Consider the following 26,933-nt stretch of genomic DNA (forward strand, 5'->3'; position numbering starts at 1 on the left):
AGGTATGACATCTAAAAAAAAAAAAACTAGCGTACTCAAAAACTTGCTGGAGGCTCCGAAACGGTCTAAAACCATTCTTATTAGTCGACTCAGCGTCTCAAAGATAGAGCATCGTGATCGATTCTGCCGAACTATTTGAAAATTTTTTGTTACCTTTTGAAAATCTGGAATTCCCAAAATATAGCTGGAAGTTCCAGAATGGCTCGAAATAATTCCAATCGATCCATGTGAGTAGGAATTAGGGTAAAAAGCGAATTTTAGCACTCGCAACTTCATTAGGTAAAATTTTGTGGACATTTCAACTTTTAAAAATCTGCTGGAGGCTCCAGTTCGAAACAGTTTCCAATCGATTCGAGGGAGTCAAAAATAGAAATTAAGGCTGATTTTGTGAAATTGCATTTTTTTTTTGTCATTTCTATAACCTCAAACCGTACGTATAGATTTTAAAAAATTCATTAAAAAATTGAAAAATGTACTTTTATACCTCTCTTTTCAAAAAAAAATTGAATAAATAAATAAATATCATCATTTATCAAAAATCCTTCTAAAATCATTCACGAACCAGCTTACAATCAAACAAAAATCTATATTATTTTGATCGAAAAATGCACCATTTACATATATGTACTGTCAAAATTTCAACAAAAATCCCACCAAAAACCTTGCATCCGTTACAAATTTAAAAATCTCGCAAAATTCATGTTATGAGAAATGGCTACTAGTAGATTATGGATGACTTAGTCCAACAAAAAAAATGCATTGCGAGTTATTGGTCAATTCAACACATCATTCATAATCATTCAAAACCTGAAGGTCAGAAAAAATTTTTAAAAATTGCAGTACAATTCTCAATCTACAGTTGCTTCCATTTATCGCATTCGACCAGAAAAGCAGCATTGTGTTTTTCCACTCTTCTCTCAGATAAATTGAAAAGGCACAGAAATAAATCGGTATGAGAAAAAGCGCTGGAAAACGAATTTTACTTCACGTTATACTCGTACTATTTCAAGCATACTGGTATGATTTTACGCCCATTTTTCACCGATAAAGCTGAATGAAAAAGTAAAAAGTAGAAGATGAAAAAAGCAAGCAGTCAAACATCAAACATTCAACTACTGTATAAATACAGAGTTTCATAAAAAGAGTAAAGGGAAATGAGGGGAAAATTGTGCAAGTACGATTGCGCGGCGCTAAGTTTCTGTCTGTGTAAATACATCCGTCGTCGTTGGCGTATATTTCAAAGATGAATTTATTTTTTAATTGGCGATGCTACCGAATTATCGGACCAAAGAAATTATAAATTTTAAACGGTGTTTATAAAACTTCGCGTTTGCGAGATGCTTTGATGACTACGTTTTTTTCAACCAAAAAAAAGGGGGGAAGTCTACCTCCATCTTTAACCCCCTTCACAGAAAAAACTTGAAAGAAGAGGTTGAATTTTAATTGCGGAGCGATGTCGGTCGTCGTACCCCGTTTTCCATGTTTTTTTTTCTTCCCCCGAAGGACCGAGGAAGTTTAGATACTAGATAACTAAGTAGCCATTGCTCAGCATCAAAAATCAGACGAGAACGAAGAGTTCATTTTAAAACATTAGCAAGAATAAAATAAACTTTACATGAAGTTAGTTTACTACAACTCTTACGTTCATGATGAACAGTTTGCCTATGCTTTTTTTTAAGGAACGACAATCATGCACTATCCCCGATGCAATTGTACGCTAATTATTCATTATGTCGAGTGCTTTCCTGAAGAATGAGTTCTTCAAATAAACTAGTTCGACACTATTTTTCAATTTGCAACTGGTTCATTAAATTGAGCTTTTTTAAGCTTTTCATTCGAATTTTTTCCTTGATCATGAACATGATTCAGACAAAAAAAATTCTAACGAGTTTTCAATGAAAAATGCAAAACTTTAGAGTGAAATAATACAGAACTTTTTAAAAATTTCATCGATTTTTAACCCTTCTTTGTCAAATGCAGGTATTCGTTCAACTCTAGTAGGACTTCAAAGACCTACGATACGTTGAACTTACAAAAAATGAAATCAACACTCCAAAGATGGAAAAGTCGAAGTAGTAGGTATGTGAGAAAAATCCTAAAATTTTAATTTCTCAACAGCTCAAGTTGTTTTTTTCTCGAATTTTCTACAAATGTATAGAAATTTTAAAACGTTCCACATGAAAAATTGGAACAATTTCGAAGCTAATTAGAAATCGACCAAGGGAAATTCAAGAATGACCATCACTAAAGCCTCCACATAAAAATGCACGACCTCTGCAGGACTTCGGTAAAACATTTTGAAAACATCTGACCGCTTCCTCTTCCTAAAGATGCACTGTCAACATTTGAGTGACTTTCAGTCCCTTTCCTCTCCCCTAAAATGTAACTCGCGACTGTCGATTATTCGATTATTCGATTAATAACTATAAAACCTATTCGAAACGCTCAATGCGGGTTCCTCTTCTCCACATTTTTAACTGCTGTCCAGAAAAAAATCACGAGTCCCCACAACAACGAGCGTATCAAACACTTGACATTTTTTGCGAACATCATTACGGCTGCGATGTCGTTTATTTTAGATTAGACGTAATCAGCGAAAGCGGCGAGAAAACAGCAAGTAAATGTCCTATAAGAAGACGAAACGACGAACAGAAGGAGAGACAGACGGCTTTAATAATTACAACTGTTTTTCGCCTCGAAAACGAGCTAATTTCGCGTATATGTTTGTCAATGCGTCAGGGTGGGAGAAAATTTATGTAGTGTAATTTAAACGTTCGTAATACGTACATTTAAGACTACAGTCGCGTGAGTGCAGAAGAGGTTTGATGATATAAACAGTTTAGTTAACGCGGGTGGGTGCTCGAGATGAAGATCTGGAAGGGTAAGTTATTAGATTTGATGCCTAACGTAAGATAGAGGTAGCGAAGAAGTACGCCTTTGCACTGTCTTCCTAGTCAGTCTGCTTGTCTGCAACTGCCACTCTCTTCTCTAGCAAAAGAGTACCACATACAGTAGTATCTACACATAAATGTATGCTCTTATTAGGCACCCACACTTCTTACCAACGAACAGCAACTTGTCGGCTCATCTTTTCACGTAATAATAAAAATCAACGCTGAAAGCAACATCTGGTATGTGCCTCAGCCATATCAAAAGACCGTACGTATAGTATAGTCGTATAGTATACGTATAAATTACGCAGATGCGTCGTATATACGACTATGTGTGTATATTATTTCATTTAACAGCACATATATCGGTATGTACGAGTCTATATATTATTATTTTCTCGTTTTTTTTTTCAACACTTCTGTACGTGGATGTGGATATGGATGTATACGGAGACGACGACGTACCGCGCTAAAGGGAAACGAGCAGAGAAAAAGAAACCGAGAAGTATTATATTTAATTCCTTTGTTTATATTCGGTACGGAAATCACCCGAATAAAAAGAACCAGGCGAGAGTTCGAATTGTTTGTAAGTCGTTTCGCCTTTTTTTTTTACTCTCCATAAAGAAATATACCTGAAGAAGTTGATGGGGGGAAGGGGGGAGCTGAAGAAATAAGACAAAAAGTAAGCCTGGCATTATGGATTGATTTTTAAATCGATTGAGTAAGTCGAAAATAATTACTATTCGCAATAAAGAGAGTGCGAAAATCGATGAAAACTTGGACTTGCGTCAATTTTTAGGTATACCTACTTTATTATTACGCTACCAGGTGGGTCAAAATTCTTTCTCATTCAAAAAGGTGGAGACAGTTATCGAAAAAAGTGTCAAATGACATCTAAAGAACTTTCACTGCAAAGTCTTTCATCACTCTATACTATCACGTGGCAAAATTTTCAACAATAAAAAATTGAATGTCGTGCGAAACGATTCCCAAATTCTCACTCTCATATTTTCTCATACATCACTTCACCTCAAAGCACAGGAAAAAATTGAAACAATAACCTTTTAAACTTGAAGATCACGATCCACTATCAAGAATTTACTCTCCAGCACATCTCAAAAAATATACATCCAAGATGAAACATTCAAGGCTGTAAAAAAATTTCAAATTGCAATGTAGTTTGACGCAACATTAACATTACGAGCAAAAACTGATTCCGTATCAAAAAGCTTCTCATGACATGACACCACATTACGCCACACACCGTCGATAAAAATTGACTCATTGTCACATGTGAAGCTAATCAAGACCTTAAAAGTAACATAGGTGTCTCTGTCTACTATGTAGATTTCAAAAGGCGAAATTCTCAACTTTTCTATTTCTAGGTATTTTTTTTCGGGGGGGGGGGGAGGCAATCCATCAAATCCCCTCTCCCTAACTGTAGATAAATTTAAGGAAAAAATTTCAAACAAAAATTCATGTTCAACAGAAAGTAATAATAAGTTCTAGCAAAGTGGTGGCAACATTTTCAAAATCAAGATTTTCTGACATCGTTTGAATGAAAAATCCATAATTTTTGATGATCTATGACTTATTCTGAACAATCTACTAAAACTCACGTTTGACTTTTCGATCTACAACTGTTGAAATTCAAAGAAATATTTGTATGAAATTTTCACTTCAATAAAATACTGTGAAAATTCCTATTCTTCTAATGAAAATTCAGGATTGCTCCTTTTTCCCCCTCTTGCTAGCAAAAAAAAAGTCGAAAAGTTTTGAATGTTTTCCAAAATGAAAGGTTGGTTTTGAAAACAACAGTGATATTACGTGAATTTTCTCAGTAAGCAAACTATTTTTTTTCTCAAAATTTATAATTTTTTTGTCGATAAGATTCCATAACCTGTGTTTTCTACCCCATTCAACAATCTTGACATCCGGGTGGTCCTTATTTTAGAAGTTCAGATTTTGCTCCATCCCAACCCCCACCCCCCCCCCCGAAATAGTGACCACTGGTGAAAAAATAATTCATTATTTATTAATTTTTCCGTTTTCAAAAAACCTCGGACTGCGGTGGGCATCTCAATTTTCAAAAATTTTATAAAATACAAATTCATTGTAAAATTTTGAAAATTCAAAATTCAAAGTTTTGTTATCTCTAAAAAGTCTCTTTTGAGTAAAATAAACTCACATGACCATTTCAGCTCCCTCCATTGAAAACCAAGCTGACCCCCCCCCCCCCAAAAAATAGCTGAAATTTAATGTAAAATACGAAATTCAGCTATTCTAGGGGACAGACTTGGTTTTCTGGGGATGGGGTTAATATCCTCATGAGAGTTCATTTTACTTAAAAGAGACTTTTTTTCAAAGAGTTGGAACTTGAAATTTTTGAATTTCAAAAAATTTGCCTTGAAATTGGATTTTTTTGAGTTTTTAAAAATTGAGAGGCCCACCGCATCCCGAGTTTTTCAAAAATTAAAAAAATTAAAAATAGGGAACTATTTTCTCACCAGAGCTCCCACTGAGAGGGCTGGGAGCAGAAGAAATCGCGATTTTTTTTTGGCCATGTATTCAAGGACCACCTTACTTGACATGTCCTTCTATCCACTGAATTTTTCAGAGGGGAGGGTAACTGAAAACCCCTATTTTGATTTTCATGCACCACTTTCAAAATTTGAAATGTGAATATCGAGATTTTATTAAGGAAAGAAGGGGTGGATCTTATAGTACATATATCTCTTTTTCGTCCATTTTCTCAATTTTGTTTTCAAGTTAGAAATAACGTATTTCTTTTCTTTTGAGGATAATGATTTTTATGGCGATGAGGAGGTAAGGGAGGGGCGAACTTTTCCACTGTTTCATGACATGAAGCATGACCTGTTCCAAAGCTGAAATTAAAAAGTGAGTTCTCGATTTTTTGGTACTATGAACCTGTTCCATTTTTTATTCAATATTTCTAAAAATCAATGTTATGAAACTTTATGCAGGACTTTTCAGGGGAGAGGAAGAAAGATTACACTTTTTTCTGTAATGGCATGTTGATGTCGATATAGTTGCGAATTTTTACTATCTTTTCTCAACATCAAAAACACATATCAAATTATTCGTACAACTGACCAAAAAATTCACGAATATAATCTCAAAATACCACTTTCCTCCTCCACATTAAAACCTGTATAAATGAAGGTATCGAAATCAATCACGCGGGCTATATCAAAAAACCATCGAAATCAGACAACGTTTTCCGCAAGCCCAGTCTAATAATTGTACACACAAAGACGTAAAATCTGCAAAATTTTTCGCAATCACGTCGCTTCGTGTTTCGCCTCTTCCGCCTACGCACCCGTTTTAAAGAGAAACGCTCGCTGATAAGAAATTATTTCGCGAAAGATGATGGTAATGGTAAAACGAGCGCTACCACTACCGTAATCCTTAAGGCATGTTATCTCGCGCCTTGCTACAATGAACGATTTTCAAATTAAGAGATTATACACAGTACGTACGCCATCTCCATTTCCCGCACTCGCTTCCTCGTCCGAAGTCTTCGCGAGCCTACAGAATTTCGCGTTTTGCTATATCTTAGCTCTATCATTCCATCTTCCTTTCTCTAATCAGGATTCGGGTTCGTTTTGTGTATACGTAGTGAGTAGTATACATAAACGTGTATACAAGTATACAGCATACCGAGCGATCCCTCATCTCCTTCTTCCCATATCTTGGTATAGTTGGTACCCATTTAAACATTCGTTATGATGATATTATACCACACAGTAGACTGTACGAAAAAGAACCCAACTTACGTACATGAACCCGCGCTCGTTACGCTAATTCAATTGTAATTAAGAAAGCGACCGAAGCTCCTTTTTTTTATCGACTAAAATACCAACAAAACACACTCGTCGCCTATAGATGTGAGATGAGGGCAAACGACTCACTGTACTATGGCCAGAGCGCCAAGAAAATTAATTAAATCGCAAAATTTATTTTAATTAATAGCTTCCGGAGTATAGCTTATGCACTTGAACAATGCATATTGCAGGGTCCATTTTCGAGTAGGTGGAGGTGCATGTTCTTCATCACAAGTGTCACGATGTCGCACCTAGAGTAATTTTCAGTTCATCGCTCGAAGCGTAATTTCGATCATTCATACAGGGTGTCCCCTAAAACAGGTTTTCATACTTGCTAGTGCAATTATTCTGCGTATATATTACCACGAGCGAAGTCAAAAGCACTCAAAAGACTTTGGACAGTTGTAAACAAATGAAGCTCAAAACAGGAGAAAACATTCCCTTCTCCGAAATATCTACTCGAGAATTTAATACATAAGGGTATTTCAAATATAACGAAAATTACAACAACAAAAAAGTAGTCCATCAAACCATAGCAAAAGCCACACCACTCAACATTAAATTTTCACTCGTTTTGACACATTTTCCATCCCTAAAGTAAAGAAAGAAAAAGCAAAGAGAATTTTCGCTGAATACCTACCAATTTTCAAACAATACCAGGGCCATTTCGTGACAATTTAACGAAATTTCTACTTTGTTATCTCAACAAGAAAATTTTCTCACAAGGTACAACCATAAAAACTTTGCAATGCCATTGCCATTGTTTATTCAAAATTCAGAACGGAGGAGATACTTCGCAGATAAATCGTCATCTCATCAACAGGATTTGCATAAACAGTTTTGAAAACAAATTTTGAAAAGTTCAAATTCATTTCTCGTTTTTTAGGGTTTTTGCTGCTAGCACCATAAACCTTACTGCAATTGATTTTAATTTTTCAACTTTTAGTCAATCAGTCATCGAGTTGCAGCTTATTCAGTTCGCTTTATGTTCACCACATTTGAGCCGATTCTGGAAGGGACACCTCAAGAGTGGTTTTCTGACCAGCTTTTTTTCAAAAATACATATTCAAAAATCAAAAATTTCCCGTTTACGAGAAAATTTTCTAAATTTGTGCAAATCGCAGTATTTTGTCATGAACTAACCCCACGAGGGCGAATTTCACAATTTCCAACTATTCTGGAGGCTCCGGCGCGATTTTTCAATTTCTCCAGAATTTTTAATTTGCTTCAGAAGGCGTAGATATGAACTTGGTTAGATAAAAATCGAGTTGTGTGTTATGCTCGACCTGTTTCACGAGTTTATCCACATTTGAGCCGATCTGGAGGGGACACCTCAAGAGTGGTTTTTTGACCAGCTTTTTTTCAAAATAAAAAATACATCCAATAATCAAAAATTTCTCGTTTGTGAGAAAATTTTCGAAATTTGCACGAATCGCTGTATTTTATCATTAATTAACCGCACGAGAGCGAATTTCGCCACTTCCAGCCTTTCAGGGGCCTCCTTTTAATTTTTGGATATTTTTATTGTGAAAAAAAGCTGGTCAAAAAACGACTCTTGAGGTGTCCCCTCCAGAATAGGCTCAAATGTGGATAAATTCGTTTAAAAGGTCGAGTATGACACACAACTTGATTTTCACCTGTCCAACTACATATTAACGTCCTCTGGAGCAAATTAAAAATTCTGGAGAAGTTGAAAAATCGCGCTGGAGGTTCCAGAATGGCTGGAAATGGCGAAATTTGGATTTGGGGAATTAATATCAGTTTTAGGATTTATTTTGATCATTTTTACTGATCATGTACGTACTTTTTTGAAAAAGTATAAATCACCAAAAACAGTCAATTTTGAATTTTCAAACGTTCGCCAAATATCGAGATGATGTTGGGCAGCTGAAAATTTAGTTTTGGGGGTTTTACACCATGCTCTTCAAAAACTCGCGGCCCCGTTCAAATCAAAGGCGGACACCGCAAGAGGTTCCCTTGTTAGTAGCAACTTTTCCAAAAAGTGAGAATTTTTGTTTAAAAAAAAAAAGATTTTTGTTTGCGAAGTATATTTTAGCTTGCCAACTCCATTTGGTAAAATGTTACGGAAGTTTCAAGTTTCAAAAATCTACTAGAGGCTCCAGTAATTTTGAAAAAATCGCTGGAGGCTCCAAAACGACTTGAAATTTACCTGCAGTACTTCGTAGCGCATTGAAATTAGTTTGCAGAATAAATTTCAGCTTTCCAACTCCATTTTAATGAAATTTTGTAGAAATTTCGAGTTTCAAATATCTGCAGGAGGCCTCAGAACTGCTCAAAACGGTTTGAAACAGTTTCCAATCGATTTGGCATGTCGAAAATAGGGTATATCCCAAACTTCAGGTTTCTTGGTCAATTTGGTAAAATTTTGATTTTTTCCCCTCATTTTTGGCCTGAATTTGATTTTCAAAAATTCACCAAAAATCGAAAAACGGACTTAAGCACTTGAAATTTTGACAGGTGATAAATTTTTGCCTGATATTTCGATCTACCTGTGTACGGTTTGAAAAATTTTGTGCAAGTCCTATGTTGGAACGCAAAATCTGCGATTTCGGCTGACCTGTCAATCAAAATGACCGCCATTTTGTAAGTAGGGCCACTTTTTGTTAGTACAAGGGCTAGAAATGTTTTAAGAAAAAAGTTGTCCCGGAGGATCGACCGGGGGGGGGGGGTGCAATAGATCCTTAAACGGGCTCCCCGACTTTCATCTCAAACGAATTCTCAAGTTTTACCATTAAAAATCTCTCATTATTTCATCAAAACGTATCGCTTTAGCGATTAGAATGGAATATGAATTAATCATTTGAAACCCAATCAATACCATTCGATCACGAACCAGTTCGACGGTACACACTCGTCCGTCCTCATCTACCCCATTCTCATACGTCTCTTGTGTAAATCTACCCAGCATAAGAAAATACGCTTTTCGTTCTAAAAAAAAATATGTAGCTACGAGTATAACCTTAATCATCACACACATCACGTTCGCGCTTTTAGTCAACGCAAAAAGCAAGACGAAGCAGAAGAAGAGCAAGAGGAGGGAAAAAAGCTCGTAGAAAAAAGTCGAAAGCTCGAAATACATATACAAGACTTCGAAGATATTACTTCGGTACATCTTACTCCGGAATTCATCATCTTTTCGTTTTCATCTTTTTGCTTAAGTAAAAAGTAGCAGCAAGAAGCCGGTGTTTCAACCCTCCAGAGATATTAATGGGGGCGAGCGGGGGCTGGCGTGGCGTGGTAACGCAACGTGTACGTCGTGTTACACGAAAATATCGCTCAGCGTATGATAAATTGGACGATACGAAAAGAGGCGAGGCGAGACGTTTACTTATAATAACAATTTTCTTGTATTCGCTATCAAAAATATTAAGAATTCATTGCGAAGCGTTGCTGACTTCGTCGTGGCACGTATAGATAGGTGAAAGAGGGGTACCTTCTGTCCCATGTTACGAATATAGGTAAGGTGGTACCTTACCCCCAAATACATCGGAATACGCGAAACAGGTAAAAAAAAACTGTCGATAATACGAATGGAAAATCCATCTGTGCTGCGGAACTCGTCTCCTTCATCTTATACAAGCATAGGTACAACAACCCTTTCTATAATCCAATCGGTAAAATGAAAAATTTTCCCCTCAATTTTTTTCTCTTATTTCCACCTGTTTGAGTTGGTTGAATATAAGGGTCCATCAGTTGGGGCGAGAAAAATTTAATCAATAAATTGCTCTCGCGTCGCGTCTCTCTCCACCTGTGCGAGTACGCTTTCAAGTAATCAAAAATCATCATCCGCGGCGTCGTTGATAAAAAGCCAATTTGTAAATTAATGTAGCCTCAAAGGCCTCAGAATAGGAAGAAATTTACAATTCAAACGATTCGAAAAGCGCGTTTTGCCTCCTCTTCGCTTCCTCGTGCTGTATTAAGCCTGCCTGCCGGTGAAAAATATCGTAACGAACCTCTTATACCAATGTACCGAAATGCTGCGGTGGCTTCGATATACAGGTTACCGGTGTGAATTATTAAAATGGCGAAAAAATTTCCGGTTTACCCTCGTCGTCTCGGAGTAGGATTCGTTTTATTTCAACGTTTCTGCCTTTTTTTCGCGCTTTTATATTGCATGCTCGAAGCGGCCATAATTATCGACAATTTCTTTCAATCGTCGGCTTGCCCTGTTCAATCAAGTCTGTCGGGTATTTTTCAAAGCTATGTCGGCTCTTTTGAAAAATTTTTAGCAAAATTTTTTCACTCACAAAGGAACGTAGGTAACAATTGTTATAATAGATGTTATACAACTGAGCATTTTGTTGTAAATAATGCGTATCGTCGTAGCTGGAGTTGATTAGGTGATTGAAAATTGTAGATACTTTGAAATTTAGATATATGAAAAATGTATTCTAGATACCTACAAAAATTTATTTTAGCTGATTTTTTACATTTTATTTTCAGTTTTTAAAATTTGAAAATGAAATGTGTCTTTGAATTATTATGTAACTCAAAATCAAGCTCGCATTCGTCACAAAAATTCCGAAAGGTGTAAACGGGGGGGGGGGCGAATCATGAACAGTCACGAAGTCACGCAAAAACTCGAAATTATCTTGAAGTTTTGGAATTCAAAATTCAAAATTTGATATATGTACCTAAAAAAAATTAATTTTTCACGTCTTTTCAATTCTAATAGCAAAACAAGTCGAAATTGAGGACCAAGAAATTTAAGTAGAACATCAAAAATTTCAATTGAAAATCATCTCAATTCAAGAATTTCGTACTCAAGAGCAATGTTGGACTAACGACTTTTGATTTTGTAGCATCTCCTCATTATTTCTCAAAACTGCTATGGATTTGTCGGCAATATGGAAATGTTGACAAGTTGTAATTTTTTGGTTATATGAGAGATAGAACATGCACTTTCAATTGTTGCTCTCGAGTGTTTAATTTTCTTGGTGGCGGTGGGCGGAGGGGAGAGTGGCGAGAACGAGGATAAGCCTGAAATTTGCATACGTAGATGAAATTTAGCAAAGTCAGAAATTAAGAGATTGGCTGAACCTCACTTCGATTATAAAATACGAGTACAGTACATGAATCCAAAACATTTTTCAAATGATCGTGAGAAAAAAAAATCGAAAAAAGATAAAATTAGTTGTTAAAATGATGTCAACAAGAGGGAGAGCGATGCTGCAGTTGAGAAATGAACGTTTTCAGCTGTTTGGTTCTTTTTAAAAATAGTTTTGTACAACTAATAACTCTTTATTTTTTTCTGAGAAATTGAACTGAAAAAAGGGAGGCATTGTTCCAAAATTCAAATGAGAAGAAGGATTAAGAATGGGATTGGGGGGGGGGGGAGCTCGAAGGTAGGTTAAAATACTCGAACTCGAATTCTCTGTCAATTTGTAGCAAATTTTTGAATCATTTCCGGTAATATTTTGATATTCAGGTAAATATTTTCATCGATTCAAATCAATCACCTTGGTAAATTTCAGCTTCAATGCGAGAAATTTTTCTTGCCATTAAAATAAATTTTGCGACATTGCAAAACAATTTTTAGCAAAAAAAAGCGAGATGTTTATATGAAGTTATTCGTTATTCCGCTTTTTTTATTCAAAATTTGTGGTAACCTAGCTAAAAATATGGACCAAGTAATCACAACAAGACGTAGGAAAAATTTCAAAATCTTCGAAGAACTAAAATTTCAAAATTTTTCAATTTTCGAATTTAAAAAAAGTTCAATTCAGGTCTCTTTATTATGTTTCAAGTATTTGTAAGATCATTACGTACAAAAGCTGAAAGTTGATTTTTTGTCAAGTTCACGAATTCTCAAAAATATGAGATTGTTTCATCCGATACTCGTGAAAAATTCTCAAATCTATCAAATTTTGAGCTCTCACGGGGAGAGGGAAGTGAAACGTGGACCTAAAAATTGGTAATTTACAATGTTTCATTCAATTTCAAAAAAAAAATATGAAAAAAAATATGAAAAAAAATTTGAAAAACAACTCATTTTAGTGATTTTTTATCACCGAAACTTTCAAACATTTCCAGAACAGGACGTCCAACAAAATCTCAAAATAATACAAATAATATTCAAATTTTTATTCTGATTCAAAAGAGTCCCATTGTCGAAAATTGAATGAAATTGAACATATTTTTGTCAGTCAAAATGTCGTCTTTTGTGAATCTCAGGTAAAAATTAAAAAAAATAACACAAAAAGTATTCTGAGTATTCAGAAAATATAGTTGAATAATTACTCGGCATGATTAGAAAAATATCAATACCTAAGTAAGTACATCGTAAAAATGAAACAAAATAATTGTAAAACAATATAAAAAAATTTTCGAAATACTCAAGACGAAAAAAACTGTGCAAAAATGCAAGAAATCACACAAAGTAATGATCATGGTCATGAAGTATGGTATGCAATGTAAAAAAAAATCCCAAAAAATCATTCAAAAGTGTGAAAAAATTCGAAAAATATAAGTAAGTACAATTACAAAAGCCCTTCTGCAATTTCAAGCACAAAACTCAATAAAACAAACGAGAAGCGGGAATAAAAAATTTCGAATTTGCAAAACATCTCCAAATTCCTACGAAGTTACGATCATTTGAGAAAGTTTCGAAAAATTGAGACGCAAATACAGCATTTCATATTCAAATCGTTTTCATCATAGTTCATCAATAATATCAAATTTTTAATACAGTCGACATTTCAGAAATATTCGAAAGTCCACATTTTACGATAGGAGTCCATTCCTCGAAAATCCACACTTAAATGCATTAAAATTGGAAATTCTTACATCCAATTCAAAAATATTTCGAACATCGTTAAAATTATCAAAATAACTTGAAGCGATGCAGTCAAAAAAAATGTCCAAAAAAGGTCTCATCAAATTTTGAAAAACCAACCATCGCGATCGTAACAAATAATTTCGTTTCAGATTGACATGATTATTCACTACCGGAGGGGGGGGGCGATAGAAATGAGGCGAACGCAATTTCATCATTTTGAAATTTTCTATCGTTCTCAAAGTCTTGAGACGATCAATGGAAAATGTGAAAAAGTACCTGAACACGACTTCGCAACGAAGTGAATAGCAGCACATCGTTGGTACGCGGTAGTTTCATTATTTTAAATCGAGCTGATACCTTCTCAATACTGTCACGTTATAACAACTTGATCAAAATTCGATCGAGTGCTTTAACAAGCACTAAAAAAAAGAAAGTCTGCGTCTACGATTAAAAAACGCGATATTAAGCGAGCAATTTTCCAACACGCGTACTATTGGACGAACTTTTCAGCCTTCGCATCAAATGACATGAACAAACGACGAGAAATAATTCACGATAAATCGTGCAAACTTTGTGTCTCTGAAAACATCAAAAATCTACAAACGATTATCGCATCGAGGCAAGCAGGAATAGACAGAACACCACATTGGTAGGCAGAGGAGGTAAGAGGTACACCTAACCTAACATCGTAACCAGTTATCATTATCAATCACATTCTAGTAAAAGCATACCTAACCTTTGCGAAAACGAACCAACGAAATTATCTTCGATATCTTTATCTCGTTTAGACGAAAATTCCCAGAAACTTGATAAGCATAATACAATCAAATTTATCGTAGTGCATTCTTCGAAAGAATCAAACCTGAACTCGTATTTCTTTGCACGCAGACCACTCTTGACATTGACAATATTTTTCAGGTAATTTCGTAGCAAAAATTCATCACATAGGTGACGATGAAGTGATCAAATCATTTCCTATTTTCAATGACGCTTTTTAAAAATCCTTTCCTAGAATTAATTTTTCAATAATTACAATGATGATACAATCTTCGCAATTTTCAACTTTTTTTTTTCAGTGTTAGTACATAGGATCAAAATAAAGAACCAATCTGAAACGAATTATAGCTATAAAAATTATCACGCGACCATCTTCGCTCAAAATCACACAAATCAAACAAATCGTTCGAAACTAAAACAATTGATTCAAACTCACAAAACCAACACGATACAAAGTTTGGTCAAACACTTCGAAAACAAAACCTAGTCAAAAAATTAACTCTAACTCTACGCTGAAAAAGAAAAGCTAAAACTATTAAATAATTCATCGAATTCCACTCACCGAATCACGCCGCAAATCATGTCGCCGAAAAAATTCTCACAATCCGATTTCACGACAAAATAACGAATAAAAAAACTGATCCGAGTTGAAAAAAACACACACATACACAAACAAATAATTCAACGCGACTCGATTTTCATTTTAAGAAATTTACACACGTACAAAGATGAAAATTCGCGTAATTTTACGTAATACGAAATTCGCTCGAAAATGGAAACCGGCAGAACGCACTATAGCGACGAACACACACCGGAAACATACTGATGCGAAAACCCAGTACGAACATTAAAAATCATAAACGTAACTTTTTCCCACAATAAATTCGACGGTGTTATTGCGCCAGCGTTTACTGTAGACGCTATCTCTGGATTAAATTTGGAAATACAATCGCGATTCAGCTTTCATTTAGGGCTGAAAAAAAGAGAAGAAAACAACATCTGTTGAAAATTAAGCAAAAACTAGGCGTTTTGTAACAAGCAGTAATGTAACGAGAGTCGGGATTTTGGTAACAAGGCGATGATAAATTTAATTGACAGATTAGTTACCCCTACGCATTTGAAAATATAACGTGGTGTTTAAAAATATCTCGTACAAAATTAAACTACATTTACCAAGTACACTAATTACTCGATGACATGTTTATTAATAAAATAGTCAATTTACGGCGATAATTTTTCGCATGATTGTTGAAAACTTCGAAAGTTCCACACAAGTGTTTTGCCTCTGATGACCTCACAAGAGAACCTCTCTTGAGGTGTCACACTCCGATTTGAGCGGGACCGCGATTTTTGGAATGAGCATAGTCTAAAACCCCCAAAACTAAATTTTCAACTGCCCAAGTTCATTTTTCGATTTTTGGCGAACTTTTGAAAATTCAAAATTGACTGTTTTTGGCGATTTATGCTGTTTTTTTAAAAAAGTACGTACTAGATCAATAAAAATGGTCAAAATAAGTCCCAAAAACTAATATTAATTATCCAAATCCAAATGACAAAATACAGCGATTCGCGCAAATTCCAAAATTTTCCTCACAAATGGTTATCAATTGGTTTTTTGGATTTTTTAATTTTTGAAAAAAGCTGGTCAAAAAACCATTTTTGAGGTGTCACTCCCAAAATCGGCTCAAATGTAGATAAACTCGTTAAACAGGTCGAGTATAATACACAACTCGATTTTTAGCTGCCCAACTGCATATTCCCGCCTTCTGGAGAAATTGAAAATCGCGCTGGAGGCTCCAGAATGGCTGAAAATTGTGAAATTTGATTTGGGGGGTTAGTTACGGACAAAATACAGCGATTCGCGCAAATTCCAAAATTTTCCTCACAAATGGTTATCAATTGATTTTTTGGATTTTTTTAATTTTGAAAAAAGCTGGTCAAAAAACCATTCTTGAGGTGTCACTCCCAAAATCGGCTCAAATGTAGATTAACTCGTTAAACAGGTCGAGTATGACACACAACTCGATTTTTAGCTGTCCAACTGCATATTCACGCCTTCTGGAGCAAATTCAAAATTCTGGAGAAATTGAAAATCGTGCTGGAGGCTCCAGAATGGCAGGAAATTGTGAAATTTGGATTTGGGGGGTTAGTTTTGGACAAAATACAGCGATTCGCGTGAATTTCAAAAATTTTCACACAAACGGGAAACTTTTGATTTTTTGAACTTTTCAATTTTGAAAAAACAGGGTGTCTAACAAAAATTCTCCGAAGAAATGCAGTACTTTTACAGTACCTTTTGCAGTACCTTATATTTTTTTTTAATCCAGCTTACACCGACCCCCCCCCCCCCCCCCCAAAGAAAAAAAATTATATTTTTGAACCAGTGGGAATTTGTCGATAAAATTATAAGTATTTCAATCGAAACAAATTGAAATTACAGAAGAAAAAGTGTCACCACGCCTATAAAAAAAAATATAAGTGTTGCCATCTTCAGGGTGTCCACTCATTTCTGGAAATGATTTTCCCTGACTTTTCCAGGTTTTCCAGACCAATTTTTTCATTTTTCCAGACCATTTTTTTCAATTTTCTATGCTTACCCCATACTTTGGTTCAAGAAAAAAAATTTTTTGGGAGGGTGTATTTTTTTTATAAGCTTCTCTTCGAACTGGATAATTCTTCGGATATAAAAAACAGCTCAACTTTAATTATCAACTTTTTAAATTAAAAATGAATAAATAAATGAATAAACGTGCATCAAGTTAGGCCAATTGATTACAATATTCATAATAACTTTTGAAAATGTTTCTTTTCTTTTATGGTTTTTTGGAGGCATCAAAATGTGAAATTTGTTCATCTTAAAATTGAGAAACAAATTGGCCCGAGCGATGCGAGAACTTTTGAAAATTTTAATTTCTAGATGCCTAAAAACGATTTTTTTTTTAAATGAGAAGAGTTTATTTTTTGATTTTCAAATTTTAATATTGGAATGATGTTTTTTTGAAGGAAGTTAACTACTTTTTAAAAAAAAGTGAACAAGGTCGAGCGAAGCGAGGGCGAAAGCTTCTGAAAATTTGCATTTCGAAAGGCATAAAAACGAGGTTTTTTTAGTGAGAGTGAGTAGTTTTTTTGGCTTTTAAAATTTTAGAATTTGAATAATGCTTTTTTAAAGGAAGTTGATTTTGAAAAAGAAAACAGAACAGGCCCAAGTGAGGACGAAAGCTCTTGTAAATTTGTATTTCGAGATGCATAAAAACGATGTTTTTTTTCGTGAGTTCATTTTTTGGCTTTAAAACTGATTTTTATTATCTAGAAATGTTCATCTGACCCTTTAAAAAGAAAAGGAAACAAGCCCGAGCGAAGCGAGGGCAAAAGCTTTTGAAATTTTGTGGTTCGAGATGTAAAAAATAATGTTTTCCTTTCATAACAGGTCCTTATCTGAAATTTGCAATTGATTGTTTTTTCAAAATTCCAGGGATTTTGCGTGAAAATTACGAAATTCCCTGACTTTTCCAGGTTTTCCAGGCTTGTGGACACCCTGCATCTTTTGAGGTACAAAATGAACATTTTTTTTTTTTAAATTTTCACCAATTAATTCATTTTGAGGTTTTTAAAAAAATTTTAAATCAATGATTTTGAGAAAAAATACAGTACTTTTCAGGCAAAATGCAGTACTTTACAGTACTTGCAGTACCGAGGATTTCAATGCAGTACTTTTACAGTACTTGCAGTACCTGCAGTACCTGTTAGACACCCTGAAAAAGCTGGTCAAAAAGCCACTTTTGAGGTGTCACTCTCAAAATCGGCTCAAATGTGGATAAACTCGTTAAGCAGATTGAGTGTAATATACAACTCGATTTTTAGCTGTCGAACTTCATATTCACGCCTTCTGGAGCAAATTCAAAATTCTGGAGAAATTGAAAAACCTCGCTGGAGGCTCCAGAATGGCTGGAAATGGCGAAATTAGGATTTGGGTAATTAATATTAGTTTTGGGACTTATTTTGACCATTTTTATTGATCAAGTACGTACTTTTAAAAAAAACATGAATCGCCAAAAACAGTCAATTTTGAATTTTCAAAAAGTCACCAAAAATCGAAAAATGAACTTGGGCAGCTGAAAATTTGTGGGGGGGGGGGGGGTTAGGCTATGCTCTTTCCAAAAATCGTGGTCCTGTCAAGAGATTCCCTTGTCAGAAGCGAATTTAGCTTTTTCGTGTCTGTAATAGTAACACCCTCCTTCTAAAAAATGGCTCGCCTGAAGGTGAGAACGCATCTCAAAAACTTTCAAGGACAAAAAATGATGATACGATTTTTTTGAAATTTTCTTTACTTCAAGAAATGCAAGGAAAAAAGATATGCCAGGATCTAGACCTGACTGATTTAAAATGTACGAGTACTAATTCAGATATTAAGTACGCAACAATTTTTCAAAAATTTTTTGGTAAATACTCGATATTGAGACTTTGGTTTAGATAAAAAATTAACCCTCTTCAATCAACCACTCATCGTCACTGTGGTTCAAAAATTTAGAAAAAATTGATATCAGTGAGGACGAGTACCATAGTACCTATATGTAGATTGTAGAAATATTGAACTGTGACGATAATGTCCCTCCAATTCCTCATTTTCTTAAAAGTTAAAGAGTTGAAGATGCACAAAAAAGTTGAATCAAAAATTAGAGTCTTTGATACCACCAAAGATGATGAGGTTCCATTTTCGAAATCAATTACTTGATCAAAAAGATGAGGGAAAAAAGGTCAGCTTTACCTTTTTGTTTTCAATTTTTCAAGTGGTATTTTTAACTAGAGTATTTATCACAAAAATTTGAAATTTTACTTCAAACATTCCATTTCTTGCTTATCAAATTCCAATGACCGATTTTACATCTTTACTTTCCTTCAAAACTCGCGACTAGATTCATTTCAACCTGGAGGATTCGACCTTATTTTTTTCGTTCGAGTTTAGGTTAAAACAAAATTATTCTAAAAAATACCTACTTAAATACATACATATAATCTGTTATTTCAATATTTCGAAAAACACTAAAACTAGTATAAGTACCTATAGTGCCAACATTAATTAGGAGGAAAGCATATTAACTGGCATTCTTACCTATTTTGTAGCGAAAATTTGCATTAAACAGAAGTAGGGTAATTTTCGATGGAAACATCCGACACTCTGCATAAGCATGGCCTGCTCAGATACATACTCTTGTTGAATGCGACGACGACTGAAAGAAAAAAAGAACATTTCAAGTTTCGGCCGTATAAAAAACTTCAACACATAAACATTTTAATCATCAACTTTTTTTGAAAAAACAATTCCCTACAATGTATTCGTAGTTAAGAACCGTCATATAGGTATCGTCATTAAATTTTTGTTCAGAGAAAATGTACTCGATATGCATAGGCTACCTACTTATTTTCAAAATTCAATTTTTCCATTAACGTGTAAGTGGAAAACACAAAAAAGCTCAAAATTTATCAAAATCACAACATAATAGATACCGAATTCAAGGACCAATACCTAAGGAGTAATTCAACCTAATGAACAGGTAAATTGAGTATGAGAAGAAAAAAGGTAGGTAGATCGGTACCATCGTCGTGATTCGTAAAATGAATATTGAAAAAATAAATAAATATATGTAAATACGTATCGAAAATGAAAACGTTGGAAATGAAAAAAACTCAAAGTATATTTTTTTAAAATCTACCAACTTTTTCAAGAGTTCAAACTTGAAAATTTTTCAATCACGAAAAAGAAAAACCTATCTACTAGTATTTTGAGACTCAAAGTATAAACGAAGATTACTTATTGCTATCATTTCTCGTTGGTAGGTTGTACAGAGCATAGAGTTCCAATATCTATTCATTTTTTTCCGATTCGACTTCTTGCTAGTGGCTACCCAACTCCTCATTCTCATGAGAAACTACCAACTGAAGGAGTAGGTAAGTATTACAACTGCTAAATAAGAATCTAAACACAATTATACGTAATTACTTCAAAAACTGACTTACTCATTCCATTCGAAACTGCATCCATGACAGAAAATTGACCAGGATTTGCCATAAACGATGGACCCAGCGTAAGGTATACGAATACGAAAGAAGCCAACAGCTGCGTAGGTTAGCGAAGTACACAGGAAAGCTCCATAATTTCTCTGAGATCGGGTAAACTGATGGATAGCACTGAAAATACTTGGATTAATCATATAATGCGATCAAGAGTCAAGAATTTCACATTATTACCAAATAATTCGTCGAATTCATCACAAAATGATCGTAGCCATTGAAGCGCTGACAACGAGATAAAGAAAGACGAATGCGATTTCACCAACAAGAAAAATCTTGAAATTCTGCATGTTTCGTGTTTCGTATTTCGTATTCGTATCATTTTAGAGGCAAGCTCAGCTACAAGAGCAAGAAAATCGTAATTGTGAAATTCTGCAGTACATCGAACTCTTTTCATAAATGCAGATATTTACACATGAGCTTTGAATTCATTTCAATTTTCACATGATGTTGCAAGATTGTCATCAGTTCATCGCGTTAAGTTTTGGTACAAGAATCTCGCATTACGCCAAAAAAGTACTGAAACAAAGACTCCAAAAGGCGACGCCCAAGCCCCAACGTCTATTTTTCTCAACTCAACTAATACTCGTATATTGTCATCACAGGATTCGTTAAAATAATTCATAACACACGTAAATCTTGAATCAAACGAAATGAGAAACAATTATCTGCACATATGTATAAGTATCAGAGCAGAGACCAACGAGGGAAGGGAAACAAAGACGCCAACTTCGCGAGCGGGAAAATTCTTGAAACCATGAACGCTTCCCAGATACAATAAATCTGCGTGAACTTGCATTATAACAACTTCCTACTAACTGGAATTGGAAATAAATTTTAGAACAAACTTACCCAAAATGAAGTAAATAGGCCTAATATTAGAGCAGCGAAAATTCAAACATCGACGTACCCCAGTCTTTCACATGAAACACGTGTTCGCAAAAAGTCTGAATTCCGCAGCAGCAAGCTACATGCACTGAAGTCTAAAAAAATCATTTTAATGTTATCGAAATGATGCAAAATCTGTGTAGCAGAACTTCATCATTCGATTTTGTGAAAAGTTATACAATACATGGATTATTTCTGAAAAGATTCGTAATTTACTTACATACAATGGGCACATTTTTGTACCTGCAACCCGGGTAGAGTTTTACACATAACCGAACAAAAACACGATTCAGATTCTACAACTTCACAATTACCGCAATACATCAACGCATAATTAAATAAATGAATAATACGTTATTAATTAATTAGATGCACATAATGATACCATTCACTGAAAACAGTACACAGATTTCGCTTGAAAAGGAGACGCAAAAAATCATCTCGTTCAGGAAAATTCGTGAAGCGCGAAATCAAGTAATCAACGTCGCTTTTTTCGCCACCTACCTCTTTGTGTTTTTGCCCCCACTCCACATCAATGATGATTTTTCGAAGTTCCCGAGGGCCTGATTTTTGGAGGGAGAAGAGGTAAAGTCATGCGTAACGACAAGAGCGCTTCCAACGGTATAAAAAAATAACTATGATATAACACCAATGTATGAACTACCATACCAGGTCATTAATATATTCTTGAAGGTTCTTATTAAATTTTTTGAAAATTTTCATTTTTTTCGAGAAAACTGAAAAATATTCTTGAAGTGCAACAATTATTCAATAAATTACGCTAAAAATGCATTACATTTTACCCAACTTTCCTCTTCTACCAAAAAATTCTCATTGAATTATCAATTTAACCATTTTATTCACCATTCACCATTTAGATACCTTATCAGTTGTTATCATAAGACATCAATTTTCTTCTCTTCAACTTTCTCAAAATACGAAATATTTCTCTAATTTTCCCGTGAAACAAAAGTATTATTCGAAATCATGGCAACCGAAGAGATATTCGACTCTGTAAGTATTATAGTGCGAATTAACTGAACCTTAATCTCTGATAAATAAGTTCTAACAGATTAATTCTTCTAACACAGTTCGAAGTCGAGGAAGAAGAGCAGCAGCCAACTGTGGAGTATTCTTCATCCGGTGGACGTAAACGAATGTTTTCCAAAGAACTAAGATGTATGATGTATGGTTTCGGAGATGATCAGAATCCTTATACCGAGAGTGTTGATTTCTTGGAAGATCTCGTGATCGAATTCATCACTGATATGGTATGTTCTAACTCTTTGAGTACTACAGATTACCTTACTAAAAACGAAAGCTCTATGATTTTCGTTTATTCGAATCACTCTTGTTACTTTTCGTTCAAAATTTTCTAAGAACACGAATCGATGGAATAAATGATGCAATCAGTTCTCGATTTTATTTAGTACAAATTCAATTGCATTCTCATCACATTTCAACCAAAAACACTACAGATATATCCAAAAATTTACTTCAGAGTAACTCGAATTTCCTAGAAAAAACAGTGAAGATATATCCCTAAGATTCTTTTATTGGTATTACAGACTCATAAAGCTATGGATATTGGTAAAAGCGGTCGAGTTCAAGTTGAAGATATTATGTATCTAGTCAGGAAAGATAAACGGAAGTACGCCAGAGTGAAAGAATTGCTCAGTATGAATGAAGAATTGAAAAAAGCCAGGAAAGCTTTCGACGAAGTGAAATACGCTGGTAAATTTCATCAAGTTGTTCAACAGCAGTTGTTTACTAATTGTTTAAATAATATCTGATATTTTTTCATTCCAGATAAATAACGAAGTAAAATACAGTTTTTCAAGGTGTTCCCGTATCGTGGTTTGCAATTTGTACATAATCATCTCATTTCTGTTTCGTGTATTTTTATTATTGTATGCTTTAATCTTTTTAATGGTTCTTGAATTAAAATATTTAAAATTGGTACTCATCTGTGATTTGTAAACATTTAATCGAGAAACATTTCAGATTACTGAATTGAGAATCTTGCGAATGTAATTAATTACTCGTAACACGAGCTGCCTTTATTTCATTACAATACCCGATCTTCATTTATTGTCAAAGTGATTACGAAATGATCCAACTACCAAAATGTAACTCGAAATATTCCATTATTTATAAAGAAAATTTTTCGTTCATATAAACAGAATTGAAGTTCAACTAGGATAGAATAAATGAAATAAAAATTCAACGTTATAATTTTTAATAAAAATCAACTAACAATCACTGATTTAATTTGGCTATACTTTGAGCTGCATTTTTAGCAGAAAGTATAGTGTCATTAATACCAGTACCTCTATAAGCAGTACCAACTAAATACAACGGTAAGTTATAAAACTCCGCGTAACTTTCTATTGAATCCACTCTATGGTAATGTCCAATCGTTTGTTGAGGTATACAATCTCTCAAAACATTAATTTTATACACATCAGGCGACGACTGGATTTTCAAAATATCAGCAACGTATTTGGTAGCAGTTTTGAGAACATAGTCTTCCGAACAATTATCTTTGAAAAACGAATTAAACGCATGTCCGCCCATCATAACAGTAAGTACAGTCCAATCTTCGAAAGGAGCATAACAGCTGTCAAATACGATACCTGAAATCAACACTTGAATTACAAACCAAAATTCAAAACGAGTAACTTCGATAATTATTCATATTTTACCTAAAATAGGCAATTGTTCGCTGGGAGGAACGAGAAATCCAAATCCATCGATATTGAGCAGTTTTTTGGAATACGCTAAATTTACAGTAATGATCGAAGCGTATGGAATTTTGAGTAGTTCTTTTGACATAGGATAGTGCTCATCTCTAACCAATTTACCAACTGTATACGATGGAATCGTGCTGATCAAATGTTCGAATGGTATTTCTTCTTTCTCGGTCGAAATGACTTTCTTCTTGAAACTCAACTTGACGACAGGAGAATCTTTCATAACGGTTACATTACTTTTTTCTATCTCCTCAGCTAAGGTTTGAGGTAACACTTCCATACCATTCTGAAAAGCATACGAGCTCCATTTTTCTTTTCTCTGTGCCTTCTTGGCTAAATCACCGCGATGATATCGTTGTTTTTTCTGAAATAATTGCCAAAGTAAACCTTTGAGAACGTAACCGTAATTCTGTTCCTTATCGAATAAATCTTTCATTAGAAATCGAACTGATATTCTTTTAGCATCGCCACCACATACGCCGCATATCAAAGGGCTGATGGCATAATCGGCGATCTCTTTACCAAAACGCCTCTCAACGAAGTCGTATATACTTTCATCATCGATACGTTTTATCGGCGATTTATAATCGTGAACTAAAGCATTGATTAGTGGTTTCGAAAACGGTGGTAATTTTTTGAATATTGCTGAAAATGATGATGGTAACGCGTGTAATTTACCGTTGACATAAACGTATCTGTTTTTAGAGGCAGCGTGACTTGGTAAAATTGGTTTCAATTGATCGGATAGTTTAAGATCTTCTATCAAGTTTAAAGTATTCGCACCAGATTCTCCTTTCGGTCGAAGAGTCCTAGGGCCTTGTTCGAAAATCAATCCATTATCTTGTTTCTCTGAACGAATCCAACCTCCGAGCCGGCTCGATGCTTCCAATAGAAGTATTTTGTGTTTGGTGTTTTTCAATAAATAATGAGCTGCTGAAAGGCCACCGATTCCTCCACCGAGGATTACAACTGTCATTTCGAATAATTTATGAAAAACTAGCACATGTTTAGCTAACAAATTTCGAAAATTTCAAATTTCTTGTTACTTATCAGTTCGTTGTTATCAATTGACGGTCACGATGTTTTGGTTTCATTTCAAGGAGCTTTTACACGAGCTGAGAGAAAACGTTTCTCTTTTCAAATTTCAGTTTCCATTTTCAAAAATAAATTAAATAAGGAAATTGAAAAATTGAATCATTTGAAATTGAAGAATTCATCTTTGAATCGTACGTTGATCGTTGAGTAGTCTACGAAAGTAAGGGGTGAATGATACACAACTTTATTGAATCAAATCAGGTTATTGATTGCTATTTAGCATTGTCTCACGTTTCTCACGTACTGATTTCATCGAGAAAGAAAAACAGAACTTCACAGCAAAATTATAAAGATTTATTACAATTTACATCTCCAAGTCACACATTACATTAAACTATTAAAAATGAGGTAGTTCGGTAACACCATTTGGGAACTGATTTCCATAGGAACTGAAAACGTCTTTGGTAACATTAGAACATTCATCAACGTCATTGGTATTTCGACATAAATGCTTCTTCGCATGCACTCGCAGCACTCTCCGGTTATTAAACCGTTTATTGCATAAATCGCAATGATAATACAATCTGTTTTCAGAATGTGACTCCATATGTTCTTTCAGGAAAAAAGACTCATTGAAACGCTTCCCACAAACACTGCATAAGTACGGTTTATCGCCGAAATGTGCTCTAACATGTCTCTGCAAACTAGAATTCCGAGTGAATTTCTTACTGCAATGTTGACAGGAGTAATTCTTCTCGTTAGTGTGAGTTATCATGTGTCTTTTTAGGTCGCAAGATCTTCTAAAAGAAAAATTACAAGATGAACATTGATGAGGACGTTCATTGGTATGAGTTTTTAAATGAGTTCTCAGACTCGAATCCCATCTAAAACATTTCTGGCAGAACTTGCACTGGTAATTAGTTTGACCATTATGGATAACTTCAATATGTCTTTTGAGATGTTGAAGATTACTGAAATGGTTTTTACATAAATCACATTCGAATGGTTTTTCATTACGATGAGATTTCAGGTGTACTTTCAAGGTAGCATTCTGGTCAAACTTTTCATCACAAAACCTACAGCTGAAGGGGGTTAATTTGATACAGGATTCACATTTGAGATCTTCGTTGACTGAATTTACAGGAGGTTTTACAGCAGAACCGCAAACTTTACAGGATTTCGTGGTGTTCTTCAATATAGAGTGTTGTTTTTGAACGTGTTTCGATAACGTAGATTTCGCGAAGAAATTTTCATCGCAGTGGAAGCATTGAAATGTTTCTTGCTCTGTATTAAAAAATTCATATTCAGCAGTAAAATTGCGATCCAGGGATGTTTGCATCTGAAAATTTACATTGGTTGATCAGTATTCATATTTTTTTTTTCAAGTATTAGTTTGTAGATGACTTTACTTTCTGACTTTTGAGTAATATAACAAAAGAAATGAATCAACTTACGCTAATAGAGGAACTTCTGCTTTCACTCCACGAAAATCATGCATTGTGATGGTTGGATTAAAATTCCTAGAGATAGAAATGACATTTTCACGTTGATATAAAAACGAAAAATCTCATCACAATCAACACATGAATAGGACACCGGTAACGAAGTATCCAAAACGTAATACTGAAAGAACAGAATGCTGAATCTAATTTTCAATGATTTGGTCGTGGCTACAATGAATATTCAGCGTATTGTTCCCATTAATTCACAATCATCGAAAAACATCTCAATTTCAGCTTTAGCTCAAGAAAAAAAATATTTTCAAAATCAATATCTTCCAATTTCTTATCACACTTTTTTTGCTATCAGTGCAATCTAGAATTTCAGCGTTGTCAAGTCGAATGATCATTGCTGGAGAAGACCTGAAAATTTCCAT

The 26,933-nt window shown here is 34.5% G+C and overlaps 4 protein-coding genes across 15 annotated transcripts in view; 1 reads left to right on the forward strand and 3 right to left on the reverse strand.

Annotated features, from left to right (window-relative positions):
• Positions 1-21,799, reverse strand: part of LOC135835594 (MAM domain-containing glycosylphosphatidylinositol anchor protein 1-like) — a 378,701-nt gene extending 356,902 nt beyond the window's left edge. For 2 of the 12 annotated variants that reach the window (XM_065349941.1, XM_065349929.1), the window contains exons 1-5: positions 21,490-21,798; positions 21,292-21,364; positions 20,328-21,199; positions 19,423-19,540; positions 14,875-15,285 (exon numbers count right to left, since the gene is read on the reverse strand). The gene's annotated coding sequence lies outside the window, so the exon portion shown is untranslated. Of the gene's footprint in view, positions 1-13,811; positions 14,161-14,874; positions 15,286-19,422; positions 19,541-20,327; positions 21,200-21,233; positions 21,365-21,489 lie in introns of those variants that run through there. The other 10 variants (XM_065349932.1, XM_065349931.1, XM_065349940.1 and 7 more) reach the window with 10 other exon arrangements.
• A 206-nt stretch (positions 21,800-22,005) lies between these two features.
• Taf13 (TATA-box binding protein associated factor 13) lies at positions 22,006-23,231 on the forward strand. Its single transcript, XM_065349952.1, has 4 exons — positions 22,006-22,283; positions 22,361-22,540; positions 22,838-23,003; positions 23,079-23,231. Exons 1-4 carry the CDS (start codon positions 22,257-22,259, stop codon positions 23,084-23,086), a joined length of 381 nt encoding a protein of 126 aa, XP_065206024.1. The 5' UTR covers positions 22,006-22,256; the 3' UTR covers positions 23,087-23,231.
• Positions 23,232-23,491: 260 nt separating this feature from the next.
• Positions 23,492-25,115, reverse strand: Ppox (protoporphyrinogen oxidase). Its single transcript, XM_065349943.1, has 2 exons — positions 23,975-25,115; positions 23,492-23,905 (listed from the first exon to the last, which is right to left on the reverse strand). The coding sequence occupies exons 1-2, from the start codon at positions 24,996-24,998 to the stop codon at positions 23,529-23,531; spliced, it is 1,401 nt and encodes a 466-aa protein (XP_065206015.1). The 5' UTR covers positions 24,999-25,115; the 3' UTR covers positions 23,492-23,528.
• Positions 25,116-25,389: 274 nt separating this feature from the next.
• On the reverse strand, positions 25,390-26,871 carry LOC135835601 (oocyte zinc finger protein XlCOF19-like). The gene is made up of 2 exons (XM_065349949.1): positions 26,512-26,871; positions 25,390-26,396 (listed from the first exon to the last, which is right to left on the reverse strand). The coding sequence occupies exon 2, from the start codon at positions 26,394-26,396 to the stop codon at positions 25,455-25,457; it is 942 nt and encodes a 313-aa protein (XP_065206021.1). The 5' UTR covers positions 26,512-26,871; the 3' UTR covers positions 25,390-25,454.
• Between the last annotated feature and the right edge of the window lie 62 nt (positions 26,872-26,933).

Source organism: Planococcus citri, chromosome 2 (genome assembly GCF_950023065.1).
Source record: "Planococcus citri chromosome 2, ihPlaCitr1.1, whole genome shotgun sequence".
In the NCBI taxonomy this organism is placed as follows: domain Eukaryota; kingdom Metazoa; phylum Arthropoda; class Insecta; order Hemiptera; family Pseudococcidae; genus Planococcus; species Planococcus citri.